The sequence below is a fragment of the Bos mutus genome, chromosome 12, assembly GCF_027580195.1.
Source record: "Bos mutus isolate GX-2022 chromosome 12, NWIPB_WYAK_1.1, whole genome shotgun sequence".
Lineage (NCBI taxonomy): Eukaryota > Metazoa > Chordata > Mammalia > Artiodactyla > Bovidae > Bos > Bos mutus.
This window is the reverse complement of record NC_091628.1, coordinates 22,620,037-22,644,662: the sequence shown is the minus strand read 5'-3', so window position 1 is coordinate 22,644,662 and position 24,626 is coordinate 22,620,037. Positions and strand designations below refer to the sequence as shown.

The window sequence follows — 24,626 nt, the reverse complement described above, 5'->3', positions numbered from 1 at the left end:
ATCATATAATATCACTTATATATGGAAACTTAAAAAGGATACAAACTAACTTATTTATAAAACAGAAACAGACTTGCAGACATAGAAAACATGATAAAATCCATGTTATCCAAGGGGGAAGGGGGAGGAATAAATTAGTATCTGGGATTAACAGGTACATACTGCTATATTCAAAATAGATAAACAACAAGGTCCTACTGTATAGCACCCCTGGAGAAGGAAATGGCAGCCCACTTCAGTATTCTTGCTTGGTAAATCTCATGGTCAGAAGAGCCTAGTGGGCTACAGTTCATGGGGTTGCAAGAGTCGGATATGATTTAATGACTAAACCACCATTGTATAACACAAGGAACTATATTCAATATCTTGCAATAACCTATAATGGAACAGAATGTGAGAAAAATTTATATTATACACACACACACACACACTCTGCTGTACAGCAGAAACTAACACAGCACTGTAAATCAACCATGTGCATGCATGCTGTGTTCTTCAGTCGTGTCTGACTCTTTGCGACCCTGTGCACTGTAGCCCTCCAGGCTCCTCTGTCCATGGGATTCTCCAGGCAAGAATACTGAAGTAGCCACGTCCTCCTCCAGGGGATCTTCCCAATCCAGGGACTGAATGCTTGGTTCTATGTCTCCTGCTTTGGCAGGTGGGTTCTTTACCACCAGCACCACCTGGGATTTCACTAAAAAAAAAAAAAAAGAACTCTATCACTTATAAAACCATAAAACTTCAATACTTTTCACTCAATAAGCCTCTAATAAGCACATATACTGTGTAAGATACTATGCTGAAGATCTAGGAAGGCAAAGATTCCCATCATCCAAGTACTTAAGAGTCTAGTGGAGGAACAACAAACACTTAAATTTAAAAATAATCGAATGACAGAAGTTAGAGATGCCGTATATTATCTACTATGGAATTTGCATGACACATCAATTAACTCTGCCCAAGGACAGATGGGGAGCTATGTGAAGGTACAGAGAAGTGATATTTGAGTGGAGTCGGAAGGACAAAGAGGATTTCACCAGTTTCACAGGAGCAGACATTTCTGGGAGAGTGACTTGTATGTGCCAAGGTATGGAGACTTAGAAATTTGCAATGTGTTTGTGGGTCAGAAAACACAGGTGTTTTGAGCATGGTAACCATAAGCAAGTGCCTAGAAATAAAATAAGAGGGATACTCTGAAATCTCATTATGAAGGTGCATGTACACCATCTTCTCTGGTGGCTCAGAAGTTAAAGCGTCTGCCTCCAATGTGGGAGACCCAGGTTCAATCCCTGGGTCGGGAAGATCCCCTGGAGAAGGAAATGGTAACCCACTCCAGTATTCTTGCCTGGAGAATCTGGGGTCACAAAGAGTCGGACACGACTGAGGGACTTCACTAACTTACTTACTTACTTATGTACACCATACTAAAAAGTTACTTTATTCAATAATTGCCACTATGGTTTTTAAAGCCACAAAGTGATAGGACCAAATTTACTCTAGAAAAATAATCCTGGTGTCAGTGCAAGAGTAGTAAGAACAGGCAACGCAAACACAGAACACACTTAAAAGTTTAGCTGCTAAAGTTTTTGCCTATATTCCAAGTGAGAGGTGTACATAACTCAAAACAAAAACCGAGGAAGCAGAAATAGAATTTGAAAACTATTGCTAACTTGGTAAGTAAGTACGTGGTGTGAGGTTAGCCTTATATCCTTGGGAAGGATTCCATGGCCTTGGATTACTTACTCATTTACTCATCATAAAATACTAACGACATGATAACATGGTAATGATTCTGATGTTGCAGAATACGCACAAAGAACAGTGCATTGAAAGGATCTAGCACTGAGCCTGATTCTCAATACATTTGGATGCTAAATAATAGAAGCTGTGGTTTTTTTATGGACTTTCCAGGTGGCTCAGGGGTAAAGGACCCATCTGCCAATGCAGGAGCCGCAGCAGACATGGGTTTTAACCCTAGGTCAGGAAGATCCCCTGGAGAAGAAAATGGCAACCCCCTCTAGTATTCTTGGTTGGGAAATCCCATGGACAGAGGAACCTGGAGGGCTACAGTCCTTAGGGTTGCAGAGAGTTGGACACAGCTGAAAACGCACTCGTTGCTTTTAACAGAAGGAAGAATGTAGAGGATTGAATATTCTATTTTATTCTATGATACACCAGATATGGCTTTAATAAATGCCATATTATATTTTGATAAAGTCACAGTGAACAATATGGTGTGACTTCCACCTATTTCAGAAACTAAAGAGCCAGAAAGCTTTAAAAAAAAAACCAAAGCGGGAGACAGGGAAATTGATGAGGCTTTTCTTTCAACTGCTACTTGGAAGGTAAGAATGTCCACATTTTACACTTCAGCATGGTTCTTCTGTGGTTATGTAAAAATGCTTTACTCTTTTATATATAAGTCTTTGTTCTCTCACTAAATTAAAATATTTAGGTCAGAGCCTGTCTCTAATTCTTTCAGTGTCTATTATCATAAGGCGTTTAGTATACATAAATACCTTTACATTTTCACTAAAATAAAACCTTTATTTTATCTTCAATAAAATTTTATCTTTATCTTCAATAAAATTGTTACATATAAATATTATACATACACATATTAAAATAAATACATATATAAAACCTACATCTCTGATGACGCTTACCTGAATATTCGTTTTTAACTGCTGGAAAATATTGAACTGTTTAAAAGTATTGATTTCTAGCCCTTAACTTAAAATTTATAGTTAGCCTTATAAAAGAATAATAGGTGAATATTAAAAAGCATATAAATTGCTTTAAACATCTTTAAATTTTACAGTAATTTTCCTGTCTTCATCCTACTATATTTCTAATTTCCAAATTAGTTATGACCAACCTAGGTAGCAGATTGAAAAGCAGAGACATTACTTTGCCAACAAAGGTCCGTCTAGTCAAGGCTATGGTTTTTCCAGTGGTCATGTATGGATGTGAGAGTTGGACTGTGAAGAAAGCTGAGCGCCGAAGATGCTTTTGAACTGTGCTGTTGGAGAAGACTCTTGAGAGTCCCTTAGACTGCAAGGAAATCCAACCAGTCCATTCTGAAGGAGATTAGCCCTGGGATTTCTTTGGAAGGAATGATGCTGAAGCTGAAACTCCAGTACTTTGGGCACCTCATGCGAAGAGTTGACTCATTGGAAAAGACTCTGATGCTGGGAGGGATTGGGGGCAGGAGGAGAAGGGACGACAGAGGATGAGATGGCTGGATGGCATCACTGACTCTATGGACGTGAGTCTGAGTGAACTCCGGGAGTTGGTGATGGACAGGGAGGCCCGGCGTGCTGCGATTCATGGGTTGGACACGACTGAGCGACTGAACTGAACTGAACTTTTATTACAATGGCAAATTCAGAGAAGTACAAATAAACACAGAAAAGTGGGCCCCCTACCTTAATGTACTCAGTTAATATATTCAGTAACACATGAGGGAGATTAGAAAATGTCAGTCTGTTTGGAAAGGTACAAAATGAAACGTGCAAATCTGTCTGCCAAAGGAATGCCATCCTAAAAAAGAAAAAAAAAAGCCCAAATTTACACGTACGGGTATTTCACACACACGGTGATCACACTACACACACTGTAACGCATCTTGCTTTTTTCACATACTGTATTTAGGAATTCTTTGCGCATCCACATTTAAATCTCCTTCATAGCGGAAAAATGGCTGCACAGTATTAAGTGAACTTAACTAGAATTAGCTTTAACTGAACATATTTGCCCAGGCACAGGTCTCAGTATATGTAAGTCTAGCTCAGACTTTCACAGATTGAGGATTACGAAATCTCTTTAATCCCATAAATCGTAATACCCCAGCTCTACACCTGATTTGAATTTCAGTCCACTTTGCAAACGCAGTCTCACGTGAGTCTCCTCCTCCCAGCCTGAAGTCTTGCTCCGCCTCCCTCGATTTCTCCACCCGCCCCGACCAGCTTCCTAGGAGCCAGGCTGAACAGGAGGGGACGGGGCACAGCCGTCCGAGGGCGCATGCGCGGCCTAGGCAGCGCATGCGTGCTACGTGGCTACTGGCGCGTCCCTTTCCTGGGCTGAGGTGGCCGGCGCCTGTCCAGGGGCGGGACGCCAGGCGCTATGGCCGAGGGCAGCGGGGAAGTAGTCGTAGTGCCCGCGACTGGGGCTGCCAACGGCCTCAATAATGGGGCCGGCGGGACCTCGGCGCAGACCAGCAACCCGCTGTCGCGGAAACTGCGTAAGATCCTGGACACCCGGCTGGACAACGACAAGGTGAGCGGGGCTGGAGGGGCCGAGGGTCGCGCATCCCTGGGAGCCGGAGTCGGGGGGTGGTCGTCTGTGCGGCGACCTCGCGCTTGTCCCTTGTCTTCGCCTCGAGGTGGGCACCCAAGGCCCGCGGGACCCCTCAGGCTGCGTTGCCGACGTGGGGCAGGTGAGAAGGGGGAAGCCGAGGAGACCCTGGAAAAACGAAGTTTCCAGGGTGTACCTCTATTTATTTAAAACGGTTCCTCGAAGATTCTGGGTCTGGACGGCAAACGGTGGAAGAGGGGTTCTCCCTGACCCCGACAGGTGTTGATCGTGCCTTAACGGCATAAAGAAAAAAAATGTAGAAGTGAGAGTTTTATAGGTAAATGTGTAGACACCTGACAGTAAGGTATCGATAAGAATTTGTGTGTAAAAGATAACATTATACTATGATGAGTTAGAAAGATGGTCCACATTATACTATGACTAAGAAAGGTGGTCTTTAGGACCACCACTTATTAGATATAACCAGCAAACTGGTGCATTCTGGTTTAAGTCCCTTAACTTCTCTAAGCTGATGTCAAATCTCTTAATTGGGAATACCGCAAGTTACTTTCTCAGGGTTGTTGCGAGGGTTCAATGAGAGAAACCAGGTGAAATGGTCAGCACAGCGCTGCAGGAGTTGTTTCTTGTTAATTCTCAATAAATGTTAATTTTATACAGTTTATTAAGGGTTTAAAGTGTCTGTTATTGACATGAATCTTCTCTTTTAATACAGCTGCTCTGGTAAATTAACATTATTTCTTTTTTACTCATGAGAAAAATAAGGTATGGAGAGAGGGTCTCTGGGTTAAGACATATATCTAGTAACTGGCGAGCTGTCTTTTGCCCCCTAGTCTGTGCTATTTTGTTCATTTAGCGTTTACTGACCACTCATTTAGCCTCGACTCCAGGACGTATCAAGGCTGTGTTCCAAAAAAAGAAATAGCTTTATTTTATCTATTTTTTGCCATAAATATTTATAGCTATTTTTTCTGTCTCTTAAATATTAAACTGAATTTAAATAGCCTTACAGTTTTTTTCATTCCAGCCATTTTAAAAAATTGAAGTATAGTTGATTTGCAATATAGTGTTAGTTTTAGGTGAGCAACCAAATGTGTCCAGTGTTTTTATGATAACGTAATCAAAACATGAAAAGTCCAGCCTGTTTGAACATGTATTAGTTCAGGTGTAGGAATTTCTGTCTGTAGGATTTAGGGTGTTATTGGACACAATGGGCTTGGTTCTCTGCCCTCTCTACCCATGTTCTCTCTGTTAAAGACCTCTTTTAGTCTCATAGCTTTTTAAATAGTAAAAAGCATGATGATGCTCTAATTTCTAACCCTGTTCCTGACATCTCTACCAAGCTCCAGTTGTCTACGTGACACCTCCAGTTGGCTACCTGATCCATATCACACAGATAGCATGGCCAGAATTCTTGATTTTCCTCCAAACTGGTTCTCTTCCCCTGTTAGTAAAGAACATCACCATTTACCCTTCATGCAAGAAGCATATAAGTGGTTTTTTTTTCCTGTTGTTTTCTTTTCCCGCACATCTCACATCCAATTCATTACAAATCCTATAGGCTCAATCTTGAAAAATATATTCTAATTTTTTTTAGAGTATCTCTTTTTTTATCTGCTTAAACCATCTTGGGCTAAGCCACTGGCCACTGTCAAATCTTGCTTGAATTATTTTGGTTCAGAAGTCATCTCAGAGAGGCCTTCCTCTCTTAAGTCTAAGTTCGGCTCCCAGTTATTCAGTTCCCAGCCTAGAAGCTACCGTTAGTACTTATTTTTTAGATAAGCCTTCCAGAGTTGGTTTATGCAGGTGCCAGTAAATATGCATGTACTGTACATAGTCCTTTTTTTTTTAACACTTGTTTTCACTTACTTATATCTTGAAGCTCACGCTATGTAAGTACATACAGAATTTCCACTTCTTTTCAATGGCTGCATCACAGTCTCTTTAACCAAGCCTTTTTAGATTAACATTAAGGTTCTTTCTAATCTTTGCAATTTCAAACAATCCTGCAATGAATAACCTTGTATATATGTCACGATTCACAAGTAAATATGTCCTTACTGTGTTTCAGAAATAAGTTTGCTGTTCAGTACTGTGAAGGTCTTCCGGTATTTTTTGGATTGTGTAATGGAAATAAATTCTTGGGAAATGATTTCAGTAAGTTTTTGCTTAAGATTAGAAAAACATTTGAAAATTGGTCCCAATAATATTCTTTTATTATCAATTATGTAGGACATGTTGGAAGCTCTTAAGGCACTGTCAACCTTTTTTGTTGAAAACAGTTTGCGGACTCGAAGAAATTTACGTGGAGATATCGAACGCAGAAGTTTAGCCATCAATGAAGAGTTTGTAAGCATTTTCAAGGAAGTGAAAGAAGTATGTAAACTCTTTTCATTTAGCATTTATTGAGCGCTTACTGTATGCTTGGCTTTGTGCTAAGTTTTTTTATGAATAGAGTTGATACGCTTGCTATTTGTGTACCATGTTCAAATAAAAAATTTAACTATTAACAATTCCTTCAGCAGCATCATTCTTTGGATTGGTGTGATTTCTAAATCCATAACCTCCACAAATGCTGCGTCTTAGAATGTTGAAATATTTGGGAAATTCTTTTACAAATTTTAGCATTTTAAACAGAAACAAAAAACCATTTCTCTGAGTGATTTTCCAGTAGAAATAGTCTCTTGTTGAATACATCTCCCTTGGATAACTATTTTTCCCCTGGAGATTAATAGGGACCGAGTAACCTTATTGCATCTTAAATTATGAAATTTTCAGATTAATTGCAATCAGTTACTTCAGCTAATAAATAATTATTCATTATATTTGAGTGAGCAGTCTACTCACCATAGGGTGAAAATGAATTTTGTTTATTATGTTATAAATTACATTAAATTAGAGTAATATTACATAGTTAATATTTCTATGGGAGTTGTATGGAAGTGTCATACATGGTACCAGTGAGTGCTTAATAAACACAAGGCTATTTTTTTTTTAAGATTTATTGTTTGTTTGTTTGTGGCTGCCCTGGGTCTTCGTGGCTGCGCTGGGTCTTCATGCTTCACGTGGGCTTTCTCTAGCTGCGATGAGTAGGAGCTACTCTGCATCAGTGTACAGGTTCTAGGTGCTCAGGCTTCAGTAGTCGTGGTGCATGAGATTAGTTGTTCTGCTGCATGTGGGATCTTCCCAGACCAGGGATTGAACCCCGTTTCCCCTGCACTGGCAGGCAGATTCTTAACCATAGACCACCAGGCAAGTCCAGTGTAGACTGTTTTTAACTGTGCAGTAGTGTTTCATTGGCTGAAGTCTAATAATCTGAAAGGTTAAAAGGAAAGTTTGGTAGTGTTCATAAAACTAGGGAGGGATAGTAGTGATGAGCACATCTAAAGTGTACTCTTTTAAACACCATTTCCCACTGAAAAGAAGTACCAAAGCGAGGAAGCCATAAAAGACCACTGGGAAGTGTGAAAAGGACTATGGAGCTAAGTTAAGGGGTTTCCACTGGTCAAAGATAGGATGATTTGAGGATCAGTAAAAATGACTGCAGTGGACTGAAGCTCGTCAAGCATATTTATGTCCATGAGGGATACTACATTATTTACAAGTCAGATTCATTCAGTGTACTGGAGTGCATGCTTCGTCCCTCAGTCGTGTCCAACTCTTTGCAGCCCATGGACTGTAGCCCGCCAGGCTCCTCTGTCCATGGGATTTTCCAAGCAAGAATACTGGAATGGGTTGCCATTTGTTAAAGTAAATATTAGAAATAAGTTTTTCTTGACCTAGTTGGCTAATAATATAGTGCTAGTCTCATTAGATTATACAGTGAGATTTAAGGAAATAGATTAGTTTGCCTATTTGTACCTGTTTGCTGTTGCTGATATTAATTGCTATTTTGAAATCATTCTTTTATTCACTTCAAAGCTGTTTAGGATAAACAGTAAAGGTCAGAAATAGAACTATTACTTATGATTCTATTACACAAAAATAACCTGTCAGTATTTTATTGTGTGGCCCTTCAGGACTTTTCCTGTGTTCTTCTGCACACATATATGTGTATTTTTTCTGAAAAAAACAAACAAACAAACATGGGGAGGTGTTGTATGTGTTTTATGAGCCCTTTTTTAGCCTTATATAGACATTTTTCCATAATAACACACACACACATAGATACTATCATTGTTAATGGATGCACAGATTTCCTTTGTGTGGTTGGAAATGGTTCACACTTGCCATTTGTTTTAGGCAACTCTGTGTTGATCATCTCTTACATATATTGTTGCACATTTATTTGATTAATTTCTTAGGATAAATTCTTAGTATGAGAATGTGAATAAACACGTATTCATATTCTTAAAAATTTTCCATTTTCCTATTGTCAGACCCTTTCTAAAAAGAAATATGCTAGTTTTTTAAAATATCTTTTCATATTCTAGACGTTATTCTTTTAATCATTTTCAGTCTTAAATACAGAATCTTTTGTCATGCTTTGGCAAAAGAATATCATGGAACAAAAATAAAGATTTGGCTAAGATAAGAGAAATTGCTTTAACTATACCTAATGCTTTAACTATATCTAATGTTACTTTTTTCCTTTTCAGGAACTTGAAAGCATACATGAAGATGTTCAAGCAATGAGCAGCTGTTGTCAAGATATGACAAGTCGCCTACAGGTCCGGTATAATGACTGCATTGTAGCCTAGTTCCTGATAAGACAGTAAACTTTCAGAAATTGCTAGTTAAGTCCACAGAATGTGTGGATATCTGATACATCATGCCCTGTAGTAAGTTTGAATGTAAATTTTTAAAAATTATAACTCTCTTCGTGTTTCTTCAGTGATGGTTTGCTAATATTGTGTAGTTAACTCCAGAAACCTTTGTATTTTGATCTTGCCAGTATAGAGATAACTGTGTGAAGTTTTGATAAACTTTTGAATTCCATAATATTCCACAAATGCAGCACAAATAAATTCCTTAGTAGAAAGCCTTAGGAATACTTTCAGACTAAAGCTATGCCCAGTGAAGACCCAGCTTAATTATGATTTATACTCACTCTAAAAAATATCTCAGGAAAATGTCTCTAAGTGTAGGGCCGTTTATTAAAGCAGTCTAAACCCCTAGTTTGGCTGCAGAGTTAGCATTGATCTACATACTTCTGATTCACTTTATGCCTTTATGTCTCTACCTGTTTCCAACCACTGACTTGTTTCTCCTCTCGTTACTGACTGCCTTATTTTATAGGATTGCCCAGTTCAGGCCACTGAGAGAGAATCTCATTGGCTACACTTGTTGTTTGTTTCAGTTCACCTTATAAATGTTTTCCTAGTCTTTGAAATACCTTTTCATCAAGTTTTCATTCCTGATCCTTTCAGCTCTGGTTCAGGGGAGAGAGGATTGCTTAGTATGACTTAGTATGACTTGGTCAGGAATAGCACTCTGTCTTGTAGATGGGGCTATCTCTAATCTTCACTAGAACCCTCTATGAGGGGTATTTTTTGTATATTGAGTTATCATTGACTTAGCTTACAACTTCATTCAGAGATTCCCTGGTAGCTCAGCACAGCCATAACTGAAGCCATGTTTTCCATCCTTCAACTGGCCCTGCCAGTGCCTCTGTTTCACTAAAAAGCATCAGGAACTGTTAAATTCCATCATGGTGACACCTTTTTCTTTCTTGTAAGCCTTATGTATGTAGTATTATGTGTGTATTGAGAATTCTGAGTTCTTCTTTTTTAACATTTATTTATTTTTCTTTAGAGGATAATTACAATATTGTGTTGTTTTCTGCCTGAGTCAGTTCTTAAATGTAGTATGTGAGCCTTAAAACATCTGTTTCAATTTTTTGGGCCTTTTTTATATCTTTGTGTTCTGGAGTGTAATCTCATTTGCTGTTGAACTCCAGTAATTGGCAATGTTAGTTTTCTGAAGTATAATAGAATTGAAATGTGCTAATATTAGATATGTTTATAATTTTAGGCAGCAAAGGAACAGACTCAGGATTTAATAGTAAAAACCACTAAGCTTCAAGCTGAAAGGTAAGCTTTTCTTTATATAATCAATTCTTCATTAATTTGGAGATAATTCAAAAACTATAAATAACTTCAAAGCAGAGATAAAATAATCAAAAAAGTGATTCAAAAATGATACAAAATATGAGGTTTTAAGCTATTATCCAAGAGTAAAACAAATACAAACAGTGTTTAGGAACATTGATAGCTGGGACTGAGATTATACCTTTTTGGAAGTGATGATGTATTGTTCGTTTGCTGTATAATTCAAAACAAGCAGTAGATTTTTAAATTTTTTAGTAATTGTATTATGTTTTTTCACAATTGCCTTTCATTTTTAACTTAATGATTATGTACGCTGCTGCTGTCAAGGTACAGAACTGTTCTGCCACCACACGTCTCTTTCCCATTGGTGCATGGACCATGATGAGGAAAATTGCACACTATGCTGAAGAGATGGTTGGGTTCACAGAGCAGTCAACTCTAAGGAAAAGCAGGTGTTGAATTTCTGTATTCAGAACTAAGCATGTGCCTTGAGCATCAGATTAGAATGTTTTTAGTATCACAACACATCTTTTGTAAGTTTCCTTGCAGTTAGAGACCCACCTGTGAATTTTTCTCTTATGTTTTTGTTGGCTGACGTGAGAACAAGTGTGGATTCAATTGAAAATTATGTCTAAAACCAAGAGAGAAACATCACCAATCCTGTATACAAAGTTTATTCAAACCCTTTCTGCTGCTGCTGCTAAGTCGCTTCAGTCGTGTCCCACTCTGTGCAACCCCATACATGGCAGCCCACCAGGCTCCCGTCCTGGGATTCTCCAGGCAAGAACACTGGAGTGGGTTGCCATTTCCTTTTCCAATGCATGAAAGTGAAAAGTGAAAGTGAAGTCGCTCAGTCGCGTCCGACTCTTTGCGACCCCATGGACTGCAGCCCACCAGGCTCCTCCGTCCATGGGATTTTCCAGGCAAGAGTACTGAAGTGGGGTGCCATTGCCTTCTCCTGGCCTGAGTTAAATCTTTGTCTTGCCATCTTTAGTATGTAGTACAATCTCCTGTAACTAATTGTTGGTTTGATTGAGTCTCTTTTCTACAAAGCTGAGCTCCTTGAGAAGTGACAGCCTCTTATTCTCTTTTTATGTCTCAGTGCAAAACACATTGTAGATTCAGTAAGTGATTTTGAGTGAATAAATATGAACTTTGTTTTTTAATATTGGTGAAATCACTATTTATTATGTATTTTTTTGGTCTCTTGGAAAGGCCCATCAGCCAGATTTCTCTCTGGTGAATGTTAATGTTTATCTTTGAGGTGTAGTATGTTATAGTGGAAAGGATGTAGACCTTGAAGAGCTGAATTCTAATCTAAATCTTAGGTAAGAGCTCGTTAGATTTTTAATCTTACATGAGTTCTTTGTTAACTCCCTCAGGCTCAGTTATCACATGTGAAAAAAAGGAATAATAAGCTACATTGCAGGGTTGTTGTGATGAATAAGTGATTTATATTGAGTGCTGAACACACTGCCTGACTTACCTCAAGGAGTACTACCCTCCATATCCCTCTCCGCTTTTTAAACAGAGATGTGTAGTCCATCTTGTTTCTTCATTGGCTTTGGCAACTAGAAACAGAAGCTATTCTGTACTTAATTAGATAGTTTTCCTCAGCTGTGTTGTTTATGTTCTCATTCTTTCTTATTTTTTAATAGGTTTTATTTTGATTGTGTTCTTTGCTATAAACCTATATCTTAGGTTTTGATATTACAGCTTACATAAAAATATAAAAGCAATTTATTTTGTCAGAACATATGTGATACATATTCTTTTATTGCCCTGTAAAAGGTTAGGAGAAGGCAAGAAAAAGTCACTTTTTTCTGCTTCTCCTTTCATTTACATGTGTGAAACTTGAAGAAAATTACAGTTAGATTAACTTGAACACCTAGATACAGCTGTTGTTAACAATGTGGTGTATTTTCTCTCAGTTAGTATGTGTGCATACTGAATTAACAGCTGACCCTTGAACAACACAGGTTTGAACTGCACAGGTCCACTTATATATGTGTTTTTTTTTTTTTTTTTGTAGTCCTACACAGTCCACAGTGGGTTGGAGCTTCTACTCCAGAGGGCTGGATGTAATATATGCAGATTTTCCTCTGTACAGGGTAGGGTAGGAGTCCCCAACCCACACATTATTCAAGGGTCAACTGTGCTAGATTCAGTTAAAACATAATGAAAAAGTAAACTAAAGAGATTAATTTTCCTTTGTGCCTGGTAAATTGACTGTGAAGATAGATCCAAAAGAAACTCCCAAAAGATTTTCATTGAAATGGTTAATTTGTATAGTCTCAAGGAATTTTATGAGGTGTTATCATTAATTTAAATCCGGTATGATAATGATTTGAGCTTCTAAAAGTATAAAACAAAACATGTTAAGGTAACTTGTAGATATCAGTACTTAATAAGATAATTAAGGACATAGGTTTTTTAAATCTGTATAGATTTAAGTAGGTGATTTACATTGTCATTTGAGAAAAATAGAGCATTACTGCCACCTGGAGGACTTTTTCTTTTTAGCTCTTGTCATTCGGCAGGAGCAGTTGACATTGTGAACTTAAACCTGGAAACCCAAGAGTCCAAACAAAACAAAGATGACATGCGTTGTTCTGTCTGTTCAGATACTGTTTGTTCAGTTTCATTTGAATATTTTGAAATTGGAGAATATTACTTCCCTGTGAATACTATTAATGAAACACTTTAATTTTATTTGTATATCTTCAAATCTAAAATCTAGAAGGCAGGAATGTTGAATTTCTGCTCGTGTGGTTTGTATTCCTGACTTGCCTTTTGATTGTGACGCAGCTCAGTCCTGCAGGTCCCTGCAGGTTGAATTGCAGACTCAAGTGTGCTTTTTCCTAATGGTCAGCTAGTCTAAGTTGGCTGCACTCAGGTAATATAATTTGAAAAGATGTTTTTTGTTTGTTATGATAGTGTGCAGAAAAAGTGGCTAAGACAAAAGAGAGGAGTGATTTTTTTTTTTTTTTTGGATTAATGAAGAATTACAAGATGAGTTCTTGGCTTCAATTTTTAACCTAAAGTAAATAGTAGGCTTGATTTTTGATTTGTTGTGTACTTCATGGACCAGCTTCAAAGGCTTAGAACTTTTTAGTGACTGAGAAGAAATTAATTGGCTTATGTCTCTCTCACAACTTTGTTACCATAAGGTGAACTATTCACATACATATAAGTGGCTAAGGATTTGTATTGCCTGTACCATTCATGAACTTATTTCCCCTTTTGCATAAAGGTTAGTCTGTGGCCTCTTACTGTGCCCTCTGCAGAGGTAGGACAATATCAGCTAATTGATCACCTACGTGCTTGATGAGCTGCTAGTATTTGAGGCAGAAATGAGGCTTCTGAAGATACTGAGACAGTTTCACGTCTTTGTCTTAAAAGTTATGAGAGAGGTAACTTGTTTTAAAGCTATGTAAAATGCATAATGTGCTTGATTTTCTGTTCCCTTTTTAAAAATATTACAGTCAAAGGTTAGAAATAAGAGCACAAGTGGCAGATGCCTTCTTATCCAAGTTCCAGCTGACTTCTGACGAAATGAGTCTTCTCCGAGGTACAAGAGAAGGACCCATCACTGAGGTACTTTGCTTTCTGTTGAAATCACTTAAAGCATAGCAGTTACAGATGTTATAGAGAAATCACTCTTTTCTAAGGCTTTATTTTACCACCTAAATTTTTTTTTTATTTAAAAATGTTTTTAAGCTTAGCAATTTAAGGTACAGATTTTAAATTATCTTATTTTTTTTAAAACAGTACGTGTACTTCTTTTTTGTTTTTTAGGAGTCAGAGTACAATAGGGCTTATAAGGAAAGCCTACATCACCTCATCACGTATTCCACTCCTTTCCATCTCTAAGTCCTTTGGCAACCATTTTCAATCTTGTTAATTGCTTCTTTTGTAGATTCTATATTCTGGACCTTTGGTGAAAAGGAGTATGCTTTGGATATCCATGTTAACTATTTGCTATGGATGAGCTACCATGGACTAAGTAATTAGCCTCTCTCTCCACGGCTCCTTTCCCTCCACACATACATGTTCTCTTTTCTTCTGCCTCACAGTGCAGTTATATGGCATGTTCTGTTTACACTGCAGTGATGTTGCAGTGATTACATGTTCTTTCTCTCACAACTTTTGGTCTTTCCTGAGATTAGAAACTTCTTACCTTGTCATCTGATTCTTTTCTGAACCCATGCCATTCTTTCTAAAACTTCAAAATGCTAAACAACAAGGAAAAGTATCATTTCTCTTTTTTCCCTCTTGAAAATACTCAGTTTTTCTTGAGAAGAATCCTTCAGTGTCCTAACTGGGAGGACCTGCAAACCTGTGCCTGGGGTCTGAGGGCAGGAAGAGTTCCTGAGGGGGCCCAGGGAGGGGGGCTTACTGAGTGACTCTTGATAGATGTCACCGTTATCTTACTGCCTGGGCTGGGATGGAACCCATCCCTTGAGTGTAGGGTGTTAAGTAGGTGAGAGAATTGTAGGTGCCTTACCTATTGGTATTTATTGCCCTTATAGTTTGAGGAACTTGGCGCATTTTAAATATGTGACATTGCACCTTCCCTCACCCCGCCTCAGCAGAAATAATCAACAGTATTAGGGATTTTAAAACATTAAAAAAGTTTTTTATTCATCAAAGAAAAATAACTCATCAACTGCTTTTCATGGTTGGAACACTATTGGTGGCTATCTGGAAACTAAGGCTCCAGTACCTTTTTCGAGAGGGAAGAAAAGCTGGGAGTTCAGCGTCAATCAGCTTGTGTATGTTTATACATTCAGCTTTGCATTCTGCTCCTGGATGAGGGGCAAGAAAGGGTTATATGGTAGACACATAAACCATCATCTCCTGTGGTGATGAAGCCATGCTGGGCTTTCTGTGTCTTAGATACGTAATACATAGCATGTTTTCCTTTATGTTATAATCTTCAGGTTTACATTACTCTTTCACAAAACTGTATACGTCTTGAAGACAGAGATTTTGTCTTTATAAACTTTTAATCTCCACATCTTAGTACACTGTTTGGCACATACGTTTTAAAATGTGAATAATGGGCTTCCCTGGTGGCTTAGCTCATAAAGAATTCACCTGCAATGTGGGAGACCTGGGTTCGATCCCTGGGTTGAGAAGATCCCCTGGAGAAAGGAAAGGCTACCCACTCCAGTATTCTGGCCTGGAGAATTTCATGGACTCTGTAGTCCATGATGTCGCAAAGATTCTGGGGGATGCAACTGAGCAACTTTCACTTCACTAAATATCTATTATACATTTTACAAAAATTTAGAGAAAGTTGAGATCAGTATAAGAAGGCTTCATTAGAGTAGGTAGAATAATTTCTTTTTCCTTTGTTATGATATTTCGATTTAGAGCAATATAGTTTTACCTGAAAACATGGAAACTTTAAAGTTACATTCTTAATTTTAAAGGATTTTTTCAAGGCACTGGGAAGAGTAAAACAGATTCATAATGATGTTAAAGTTCTCTTGCGTACAAACCAACAAACAGCGGGGTGAGTAGCCTTTTCAATTCAAAATTTTAAAGATTTTCTAGATTCTTAAAGTGTATGGCATTATGTGAAATAGAAGTTTAATCTTTATGTGTCTTTGGATAAACAGGAAGTTATACCCTGGTGTTTAGCATAAAACAGCAGTTGAGTATCTAAGTGATGGTATTAAAACTTGGCAAAGTTTATTTAATTATTAAAAATTACTAAAAAAATTATTCCACAAAATGATAAAAAGTTAATAAGCTATAACCAAATCATTCTGTAATTAAAATAATTAGATTCTTAGATTTAGCTATTGGCTAAAACTTTTAAATAAATTATAATCGTTAATTTTTTTAGTTTAGAAATTATGGAGCAAATGGCCTTGCTTCAAGAAACATCTTACGAAAGACTTTACCGGTGGGCTCAAAGTAAGTGGTCTCTTTGATGCAGTCTAGATTCATGAATGCTTGATTTTATTTCACTTAGTATTTATTTGATAGCATATTTTGATTTTAGTAATAAAAAAATTTGAACATACTGTCTTTGTGTTTGCCTCATAAGTATCTACTATAATTCAGTACTATATATAATTAAGGATGGAAATGAAAAAATAATAAGGTCAGTATCTGTGCCCCAGATTATCTTAAAGTTGATTAGACATCCCTTGTTGTTAATGTAATCGTTAGGGTGAATTAATTTTCTGTTGCCTCTGTAACAAATTTATTTCAATCTTAATGGCTTAAAACAAAAGTTTATCATTTTATAGTTCTGTAGTCAGAAGTCACCATGCTAAAATGAGAAGATGTGCATTCATTTCTGGAGGCTCTAGGGAATAATCTGTTGCCTTGCTCATTCACTTTTTTGGCATGACTTAGTTCTTTGAGTCGGAGGACTGAGCTGTGAGTTTCCTTGGCTACTATCACAGGGTTTTCCTGCTTCTAGAGGCCGCCTGCATTGGCTTGTGGCCCCTTGCTCCATCTTTGAAGCCAGCAATGGGTAGATGGAGTCGCTTTCTCACTTTGAATCTCTCCTGCCTCTTCTTCCATCTCATATCTCTGACTTTTCTGCTAGCCTCTTCCACTTTTAAGACATAGATGATTACCTTGGACCCACTTAATGATCTGGGAAAATGTCCCTATTTAAGGTCATCTCACACGCTAGTAAAGTAATACTTAAAATTCTCCAAGCCAGGCTTCAGCAATACGTGAACCGTGAACTTCCAGATGTTCAAGCTGGTTTTAGAAAAGGCCGAGGAACCAGAGATCAAATTGCCAACATCTGCTGGATCATCGAAAAAGTAAGAGAGTTCCAGAAAAATATCTATTTCTGCTTTATTGACTATGCCAAAGCCTTTGTCTATGTGGATCACAATAAACTGTGGAAAATTCTGAAAGAGATGGGCATACCAGACCACCTGACCTGCCTCTTGAGAAACCTGTATGCAGGTCAGGAAGCAACAGTTAGAACTGGACATGGAGCAACAAACTGGTTCCAAATAGGAAAAGGAGTACGTCAAGGCTGTATATTGTCAGCCTGCTTATTTAACTTCTATGCAGAGTACATCATGAGAAACGCTGGGCTGGAGGAAGCACAAGCTGGAATCAAGATTGCTGGGAGAAATATCAATAACCTCAGATATGCAGATGACACCACCCTTATGGCAGAAAGTGAAGAAGAACAAAAGAGCCTCTTGATGAAAGTGAAAGAGGAGATGAAAAAGTAGGCTTAAAGCTCAACATTCAGAAAATGAAGATCATGGCATCCAGTCCCATCACTTCATGGGAAATAGATGGGGAAACAGTAGACACAGTGGCTGACTTTATTTTTCTGGGCTCCAGAATCACTACAGATGGTGATTGCAGCCATGAAATTAAGACACTTACTTCTTGGAAGGAAAGTTATGACCAACCTAGATTCCATATTGAAAAGCAGAGACATTACTTTGCCAACAAAGGTCCGTCTAGTCAAGACTATGGTTTTTCCAGTGGTCATGTATGGATGTGAGAGTTGGACTATAAAGAAAGCTGAGCACCTAAGAATTGATGCTTTTGAACTGTGGTGTTAGAGAAGACTTGAGAGTCCCTTGGACTGCAAGGAAATCCAATCAGTCCATCCTAAAGGAGATCAGTCCTGGGTGTTCATTGGAGGGACTGATGTTGAAGCTGAAACTCCAATACTTTGCCCACCTGATGTGAAGAGCTGACTCATTTGAAAAGACCCCGATGCTGGGAAAGATTGAGGGCAGGATGAGAAGGGGATGACAGAGGATGAGATGGTTGGATGGCATCACCGACTCAATGGACATGGGTTTGGATGGACTCCGGGAGTTGGTGATGGACAGGGAGGCCTGGCGTGCTGCGGTTTATGGGGTCACAAAGAGACATAACTGAGCGACTGAACTGAACTGAAGGTCCATCCCCTTAATTCCATCTTCAAAGTCCCTTTTGCTTCATAAAATAACATATTCACAGGTTTCAGTGATTAGGGCTCTTGGGAAGACCATTATTTCGCCTACCACAAGTGGTTTATGTATTTAGTTTTAAAATGTTTCAATAGTGTGTTAGTAGAATTACCTGTTAAAAACAAAGGAACATGAGGTCTTCACCTAGCAAAGGTTGGGAATTTCTGAACATGTCCTGTTTTTTGAACAGAGTAGACATTTAATCAGTATTTTGTAGACAGAATAATCAATATAATTTTACTAGTATGTATTAGTTACCCATATAAACATTCTAGCAAACTGCTTGAAGATTGCCCCTGGGGTAAAGAACTGGTGATGAATAGTTAGTATTCCCTTCCCTTCTTGACATTGCTGTGTGTATAGCAGTTATTCGGAGAAGTCAATGACACCCCACTCCAGTACTCTTGCCTGGAAAATCCCATGAATGGAGGAGCCTGGTGGGCTGCAGTCCATGGAGTCGCTAAGAGTAGGACATGACTGAGCGACTTCACTTTCACTTTTCACTTTCATGCATTGGAGAAGGCAATGGCAACCCACTCCAGTGTTCTTGCCTGGAGAATCCCAGGGACGGCAGAGCTTGGTGGCTGCCGTCTGTGGGGGTCGCACAGAGTTGGACACGACTGAAGCGACTTAGCAGCAGCAGCAGCAGCAGCAACATAGCTGTTATTTAGTGCATATTTGTTCATTGATTGGTTTCTTCAGAATTCTGGTTTCTTATAATAATAAAATATGTTGTATACCTCATAGCAGATGTGGTATATTGAAGTTAAATAGATATTTAAGCTTGAATGTTTAGTTTAGCAGCATTAACTAGTTTTTTATTGGTATGTTCTCTAGGCTTTTCCAAGCATTTTTTAAATGTGGTATTTAGACTCTGGTTGTACAATGGACATAATAAGGGCCTAATTGTATTTTAACCAGTGTTACAATGTTAACCCTTTTTCAGGTGAATGCAGAACACTGACACAAGAATCATGTGACATATCTCCAGTGCTAACTCAGGCAATGGAAGCCCTGCAGGACAGACCTGTTTTATATAAGTGAGTGACTTTTTCCTAATTAATAAAAAAGCAAATCTACTTTTTCTTTGGTAATTTATGTTGACTTTCAGTGTTAATCAAATTTATATACAATAGTTTGAGCAGTATAATAATTTACAGTGATATTTTTATCTCACCTGGGTACCACTGGAGCATCTGCCTAATTGCATATTCCATGCTATAGAATGCAACACAGATATGAAAACCAAGATGTCCCAATATCTAGACTGCCTCTTATTTATGCAGAGGTTAAGGTCTTTCCTGCATTCTGCCATCTCATTAATTACCTTGGAATTGTATGTAACTAAAACTCCTGTATTAACACTGCCCTGAAAGGGTGGAGGTCACATGGACTAATAAATAATAATTACCCAGAGATGAGAAAAGAAGATTTAAAATTAGAATTCCATTAGTAGGATTCCAGAAAAGAAAGAGTTCAGGTTTTTAATCCTGTAAGTTATGGCAGCCAGGTGCTATGTGATAATGCTTTGGATAAGAACTTCATGCATTATTTACTTATATATTTTTTATTTTTCTGTGTTTTAGTTTTCTTTTACTTTTCAAGTCCTTTTTTTGTCTTCAGTCTTTAAACTTTTTAGTTTGTGTTGGGGTATAGCCAATTAACAATACTGTGTTAGTTTCAGGTGAACAGGGAAGGGACTCAGCCATACATACACATGTATGCATTCTCCCCTAGGCCTCCCTCTCATCCAGGTTTGCATGTAAAATTGAGTAGAGTTCCATGTGCTGTACAGTAGGTCCTTGTTGGTTATCCATTTTGAATATAGCAATGAGTATATGACCTTCTCAAACTCCCTAACTACCCCTTCCCCCTCATCAACCATAAGTTCATTTTCTAAGTCTGTGCCTCTTTCTGTTTTGTAAGTGAGTTCATCTGTTATCATTTCTTTTTAGATTCCACATATAAAGGTTGTCACACGCTATTTCCCCTTCTCTGTCTGATTATGTCACTCATGTGGCACTCTCTAGGTCCAGCCGTGTTGCTGCAAATGGCGTGATTTCTTTCTTTTAATGGCTGAGTAATAGTCCATTGTAGATATGTACCACATCTTTTTTATCCGTTCCTTCAAATCCTTTTTCATTTTTAATGTCTGGAATAGTATGAAAATGGGAAGACCAAGTAGGGAGTTAAAATTTGGGAAACAGAAAGCCAGAGAACTCATGCATTCAGTCCTGCTCTGAGTCATGTCTTTTATCTGCTTCTATATTTTTAGAAGATTTCCTTCTTACTCTGTTTTCTGATTAGAACATTACTTGTCCTGTGATAAGATTTTAGAACACAAATGCTGGGACTTGACAGATACATAAAATAATCACACCCCAGTGTTACTTACTGAGTACTCACTATATGTTAAGCACAGTTCTAAGTGTGAAAGGCTTACCATCAATAAAACATCACCTTCAACTTGCTTTACTTTATGGAACCAGACGTAAACAAATCCACTTTAGCGTATACATTAAGTGCTTTTCTAAAAGTCAAGTCTCAAATGCTTTGTGGCTCAAGTAGTCTGTGGTGGGCAAAGGGGTGTACATTAGTGAAAGTTTCTTCCGGGAAGTAGGTATAAAATGAGTTCTGAAGGTTGATAAGCATTTTCCAAGATGAAAAGGGAGGAGAGAACATCCCAGATTTAGGGAACAGCAGGTGCTAGTGCATGGGTTGAGGAGGAACATGTACCTCTAGGGACTCGCAGAAGCTGGTTGCTGGGTTAGTAGCAGGAGCTGGATCACAATAGATCTGCATGTTGTTCGGGTTCCTGGGATAAGCTGATGCTCATTATTGACCATCGGCTCAGTGGATCTTAGCGTCTTTGAAATTTCTTTCCCAGTTTTTTCACTGTAAGGTATTGGTGTTTGGTTATGATTATAGTACCTGAAACATTTGGTGCTTGTTTAATAATGTGTAACAGTGTCCACAGATTCATATTTGTTCACAAGGTTAATTGTTTTTTAAAAAGGCCTTCAGGTATTTTGGGCCTCTGAAAAGGTCAACTGACTTCTACCATATAAATGTATTTTTTCTAAGTTTTGATTCTTGATTGACACTTGGAAAGGAGCAGTATTGCATAATGGTTTAAATGGTGGGCTCTGAGTTAGACTGGGTGTTTTTTTTTTTTTTAGATTTTTTGATGAACCCACATACCTTTATAGGCTTCGGTTTTCTTGAGCTGTGAAATGAGGATGAAAATAGTGCTTGTCGTGCTGGGTTGCTGTGAAGATTAAAATTGGAATGTTCCCATAAGGTGTTGAGCATCATGCTTCACTCATCACAAAGTACTGGCTATTATTTTTATTTTGAAAGCAGATAAAGTGGAAAATTTTCAGCTAAAGAGAAGTGTATTTAAGGCCTACCTGACAGCAAGGCAAAATGCTTGAGAGACAATAGAACTGAAATAGGCAAAGAAGATGTATCTTCACAGGAAACACAGGGGATGGGGGCCATAGTGCAGTGTGGATGGTTAAACACTTGGATGTTGAGTGCAGAAGAAGGAAGCTTTTAGTGCCAGTTAAGTACCATAAGATGAACACTGAAAAAGAGAAATTTGGCCTTTCATCTTAAGTAATCACCTCTTTCAAAGTGGTGGTTTCTTAAAATTTAGGGAAAAACTTTATAATGTATTATGTTAACCACCAGATGGCACTATATGAACTTGATTTAAATAAAGTAGAGAAGCTACCCAAACATTATTGGGTCTCAAATGTATAGGTATCACATTTAAGAAAATGTCAGTTATTGAAGTCTTTGGGGAAAATTGCCGTACTCAGATTTTGTTAGGTCTTATATAACTGGAATGCTAATGCATTATTAACTTTTAATACATCAATTACAGAAGTGTTTTCAAAAAGAAATTTATTCCAAGTAGAAATGGACAAATTGATGTTGTCTTCTTTACTGGTAAACCATGTCAGTTATTAAAGGATATAATAATATCTACAATGCTGATTTTTTTTTATTCTTTATTTGTTGTATTTCTTAGAAAGGCTTTTACGTTATTCTTCTATCTTTTAATTTTTTTGGACAAATTTTTTTCATTTTATTTGCTTTTTGACCAGAATTTTTCCTTTTCTACTATGGATAAACATAAAAACTGGGGATTTTGATTTTTTTATTTTAACTAGAGGCATTTTAGAATATTTACATAATTTTGACATTCACTTTTATAAAGCTACATTTTCAGTTTTTGACCTTTGTTGGAAAAGAATCTCTTTTTGGTCAAGGAAATTTTCTTTTGTCTCTGGGAAAAGAGATTTCATGTCTTCAGATATCACTGAAGGTTCATTTTAGCTCATGCTCTTCTTGCTTCAAATTATATCTATTGCAGGAAAATTTAACATTAATGTTAATGTTTATTTATATTTTATAGTAAAAAGGTTAGATTCTGGTGTTTGTCAGACTTTTAAAATTGCCCCTCCCCGCATTTAAAATGCCAGTGGATTCAGTGGTTTCTGATATAACCTGTGGCCACAGTGAGTAGTCCTAGAAACAGAAGTTACATTGTTTCTGTTTATTATGCAGTCATTTGGGTCCCCAGGGGAAGATTAGGTTTACATATTTAAAAAGTTTGTGAATTTTGTGCTGTCATAAATCTGATCACAAGTCACTTCATAGAACTGATGGTCTTTAAAGGAAGGCATTCTGTACCCTAAGCATTTATATTTTTAAGAGCATGAGGGAAGAAATAGAAATAAGCACCTTGGTTCTAATTTGTTAAAAAAAAAACAGAGTGAATGTAAAGCAACTGTGCACTTTTGCAAAACTTAGCTTGATAACTGCATTTTCATCTTGACGTATTGCTGGTATGTCACTGCATGGAATTTCAAAACCATTTCCTTTTAACTAAAACCAAAAACCACACACAACCATGATCTGGTTACTGGTACATATGAATGCTCAGAGTCCTAACAATTTATTGCTATTGATTGCTTTACTACACTTTTATTTAAAAATATGCCCCCTTTCTAGCTTTCTTCTGTTAAAAAAAAAGTGGGTTTTTCATGAAATCTATAGCATATTAAAGAAAGCAGTGTAGCCTGAGAAATTCTTTTGAAAACTTTGGTGAAATTTTTGTAGTTTTTCTTTATAGTAGGGTAATGAAATAATTCTCAACATTTAGTAGAGTACTGTTCAGAGATGTAAAAATTCATGGATCTAGAATCTGCTGACATAGGACTACGAAAAAATAGTTTGTCTTCCTGTGTACCTTTAAAACAGAACTTTGAGTTGGGCGACAGTGGCGACAGAGAGAAACAAAGGCAGATTCTAGTCAAGGAAACAGGGACTCTTGGTACCTTTAAGCCATCCTATCATTTGACCCCAAATGGTCTGATCGTCCAGTTCAAAATCTTTTTTCCCTAAAAATTTCCTTAGCCTTGAAAGTCTTCTCTCCTGCCCCACCAACTGTAATTGATAACTTGTAAATATATGTAAAAGAAAGTATTTGCTCTTAAGGCATAGCTGGTCAGTAAATTCAAGTAGCATGTAATATGTTTAACATTGGAGTCAAAATAAGCTTTTAAATACGAATAGTATATTTTGGTGGTATTTGGTATAATTTGGACAAATTTTGTTGGTATTGTAGTAATATACATGAGAGTTTTTTTAGTGTAGCAGGAAAAGTCTTATATTTTGGATTACAGAGTTCTAACTGTAACCAGCCTCTGAGAACCACATACTAGTCCGCCTGTGTGCAGTGGAGTGTCATGTTTTGGACGAGGGGTGGGACAGGACAACCTGTAGAGTTCAGGGTTTCCAGCTTGTCTCGAATTTTACTTTTACCAAATCCCCTGCTCTATCCTTTATTGCCACAACCTCTGTTACTGATTGTAAATCCCTGCATTCCTTCTTAGACATAAAAAGATGCACCTTAGGATTGGATTATCACTATGATAAATTTATTTATTAAATATTTTTTGTTTAAAGCAGTATTGCTTGAGAGAATTGTGTAAAAAAAGGTGTTAGATAGCTTATCTGAGAAAGTGCATGAATAGTTTGATATAGCCATTAGGAAGAAAAACAATTGTTTGTTAATAACCTGTCTCTTCTAGGTATACCTTAGATGAGTTTGGAACAGCCAGAAGAAGTACAGTGGTTCGTGGATTCATTGATGCTCTTACAAGAGGGGGCCCAGGAGGTACCCCTAGACCCATTGAAATGCACTCCCATGACCCTTTGAGGTATAAGAGCAGACAGTATTGGGGTATTCAGTGTTTTTCTAAAGGAAATTTTCACCAACATTTAGTTT

General features: G+C 37.6%; 1 protein-coding gene across 1 annotated transcript in view; it reads left to right on the top strand.

Moving 5' to 3' along the window:
- The first annotated feature begins 4,032 nt into the window (after positions 1-4,032).
- The window catches only part of COG6 (component of oligomeric golgi complex 6), a 54,133-nt gene continuing 33,539 nt past the window's right edge, over positions 4,033-24,626 (top strand). The window contains exons 1-9 of the mRNA XM_005900258.3: positions 4,033-4,278; positions 6,547-6,690; positions 8,913-8,984; positions 10,288-10,346; positions 13,850-13,961; positions 15,803-15,885; positions 16,222-16,292; positions 19,272-19,365; positions 24,430-24,558. Of these exons, the coding sequence (XP_005900320.1) occupies positions 4,126-4,278; positions 6,547-6,690; positions 8,913-8,984; positions 10,288-10,346; positions 13,850-13,961; positions 15,803-15,885; positions 16,222-16,292; positions 19,272-19,365; positions 24,430-24,558 (917 nt within the window). The 5' untranslated portion in view covers positions 4,033-4,125. The remainder of the gene's footprint in view (positions 4,279-6,546; positions 6,691-8,912; positions 8,985-10,287; positions 10,347-13,849; positions 13,962-15,802; positions 15,886-16,221; positions 16,293-19,271; positions 19,366-24,429; positions 24,559-24,626) is intronic.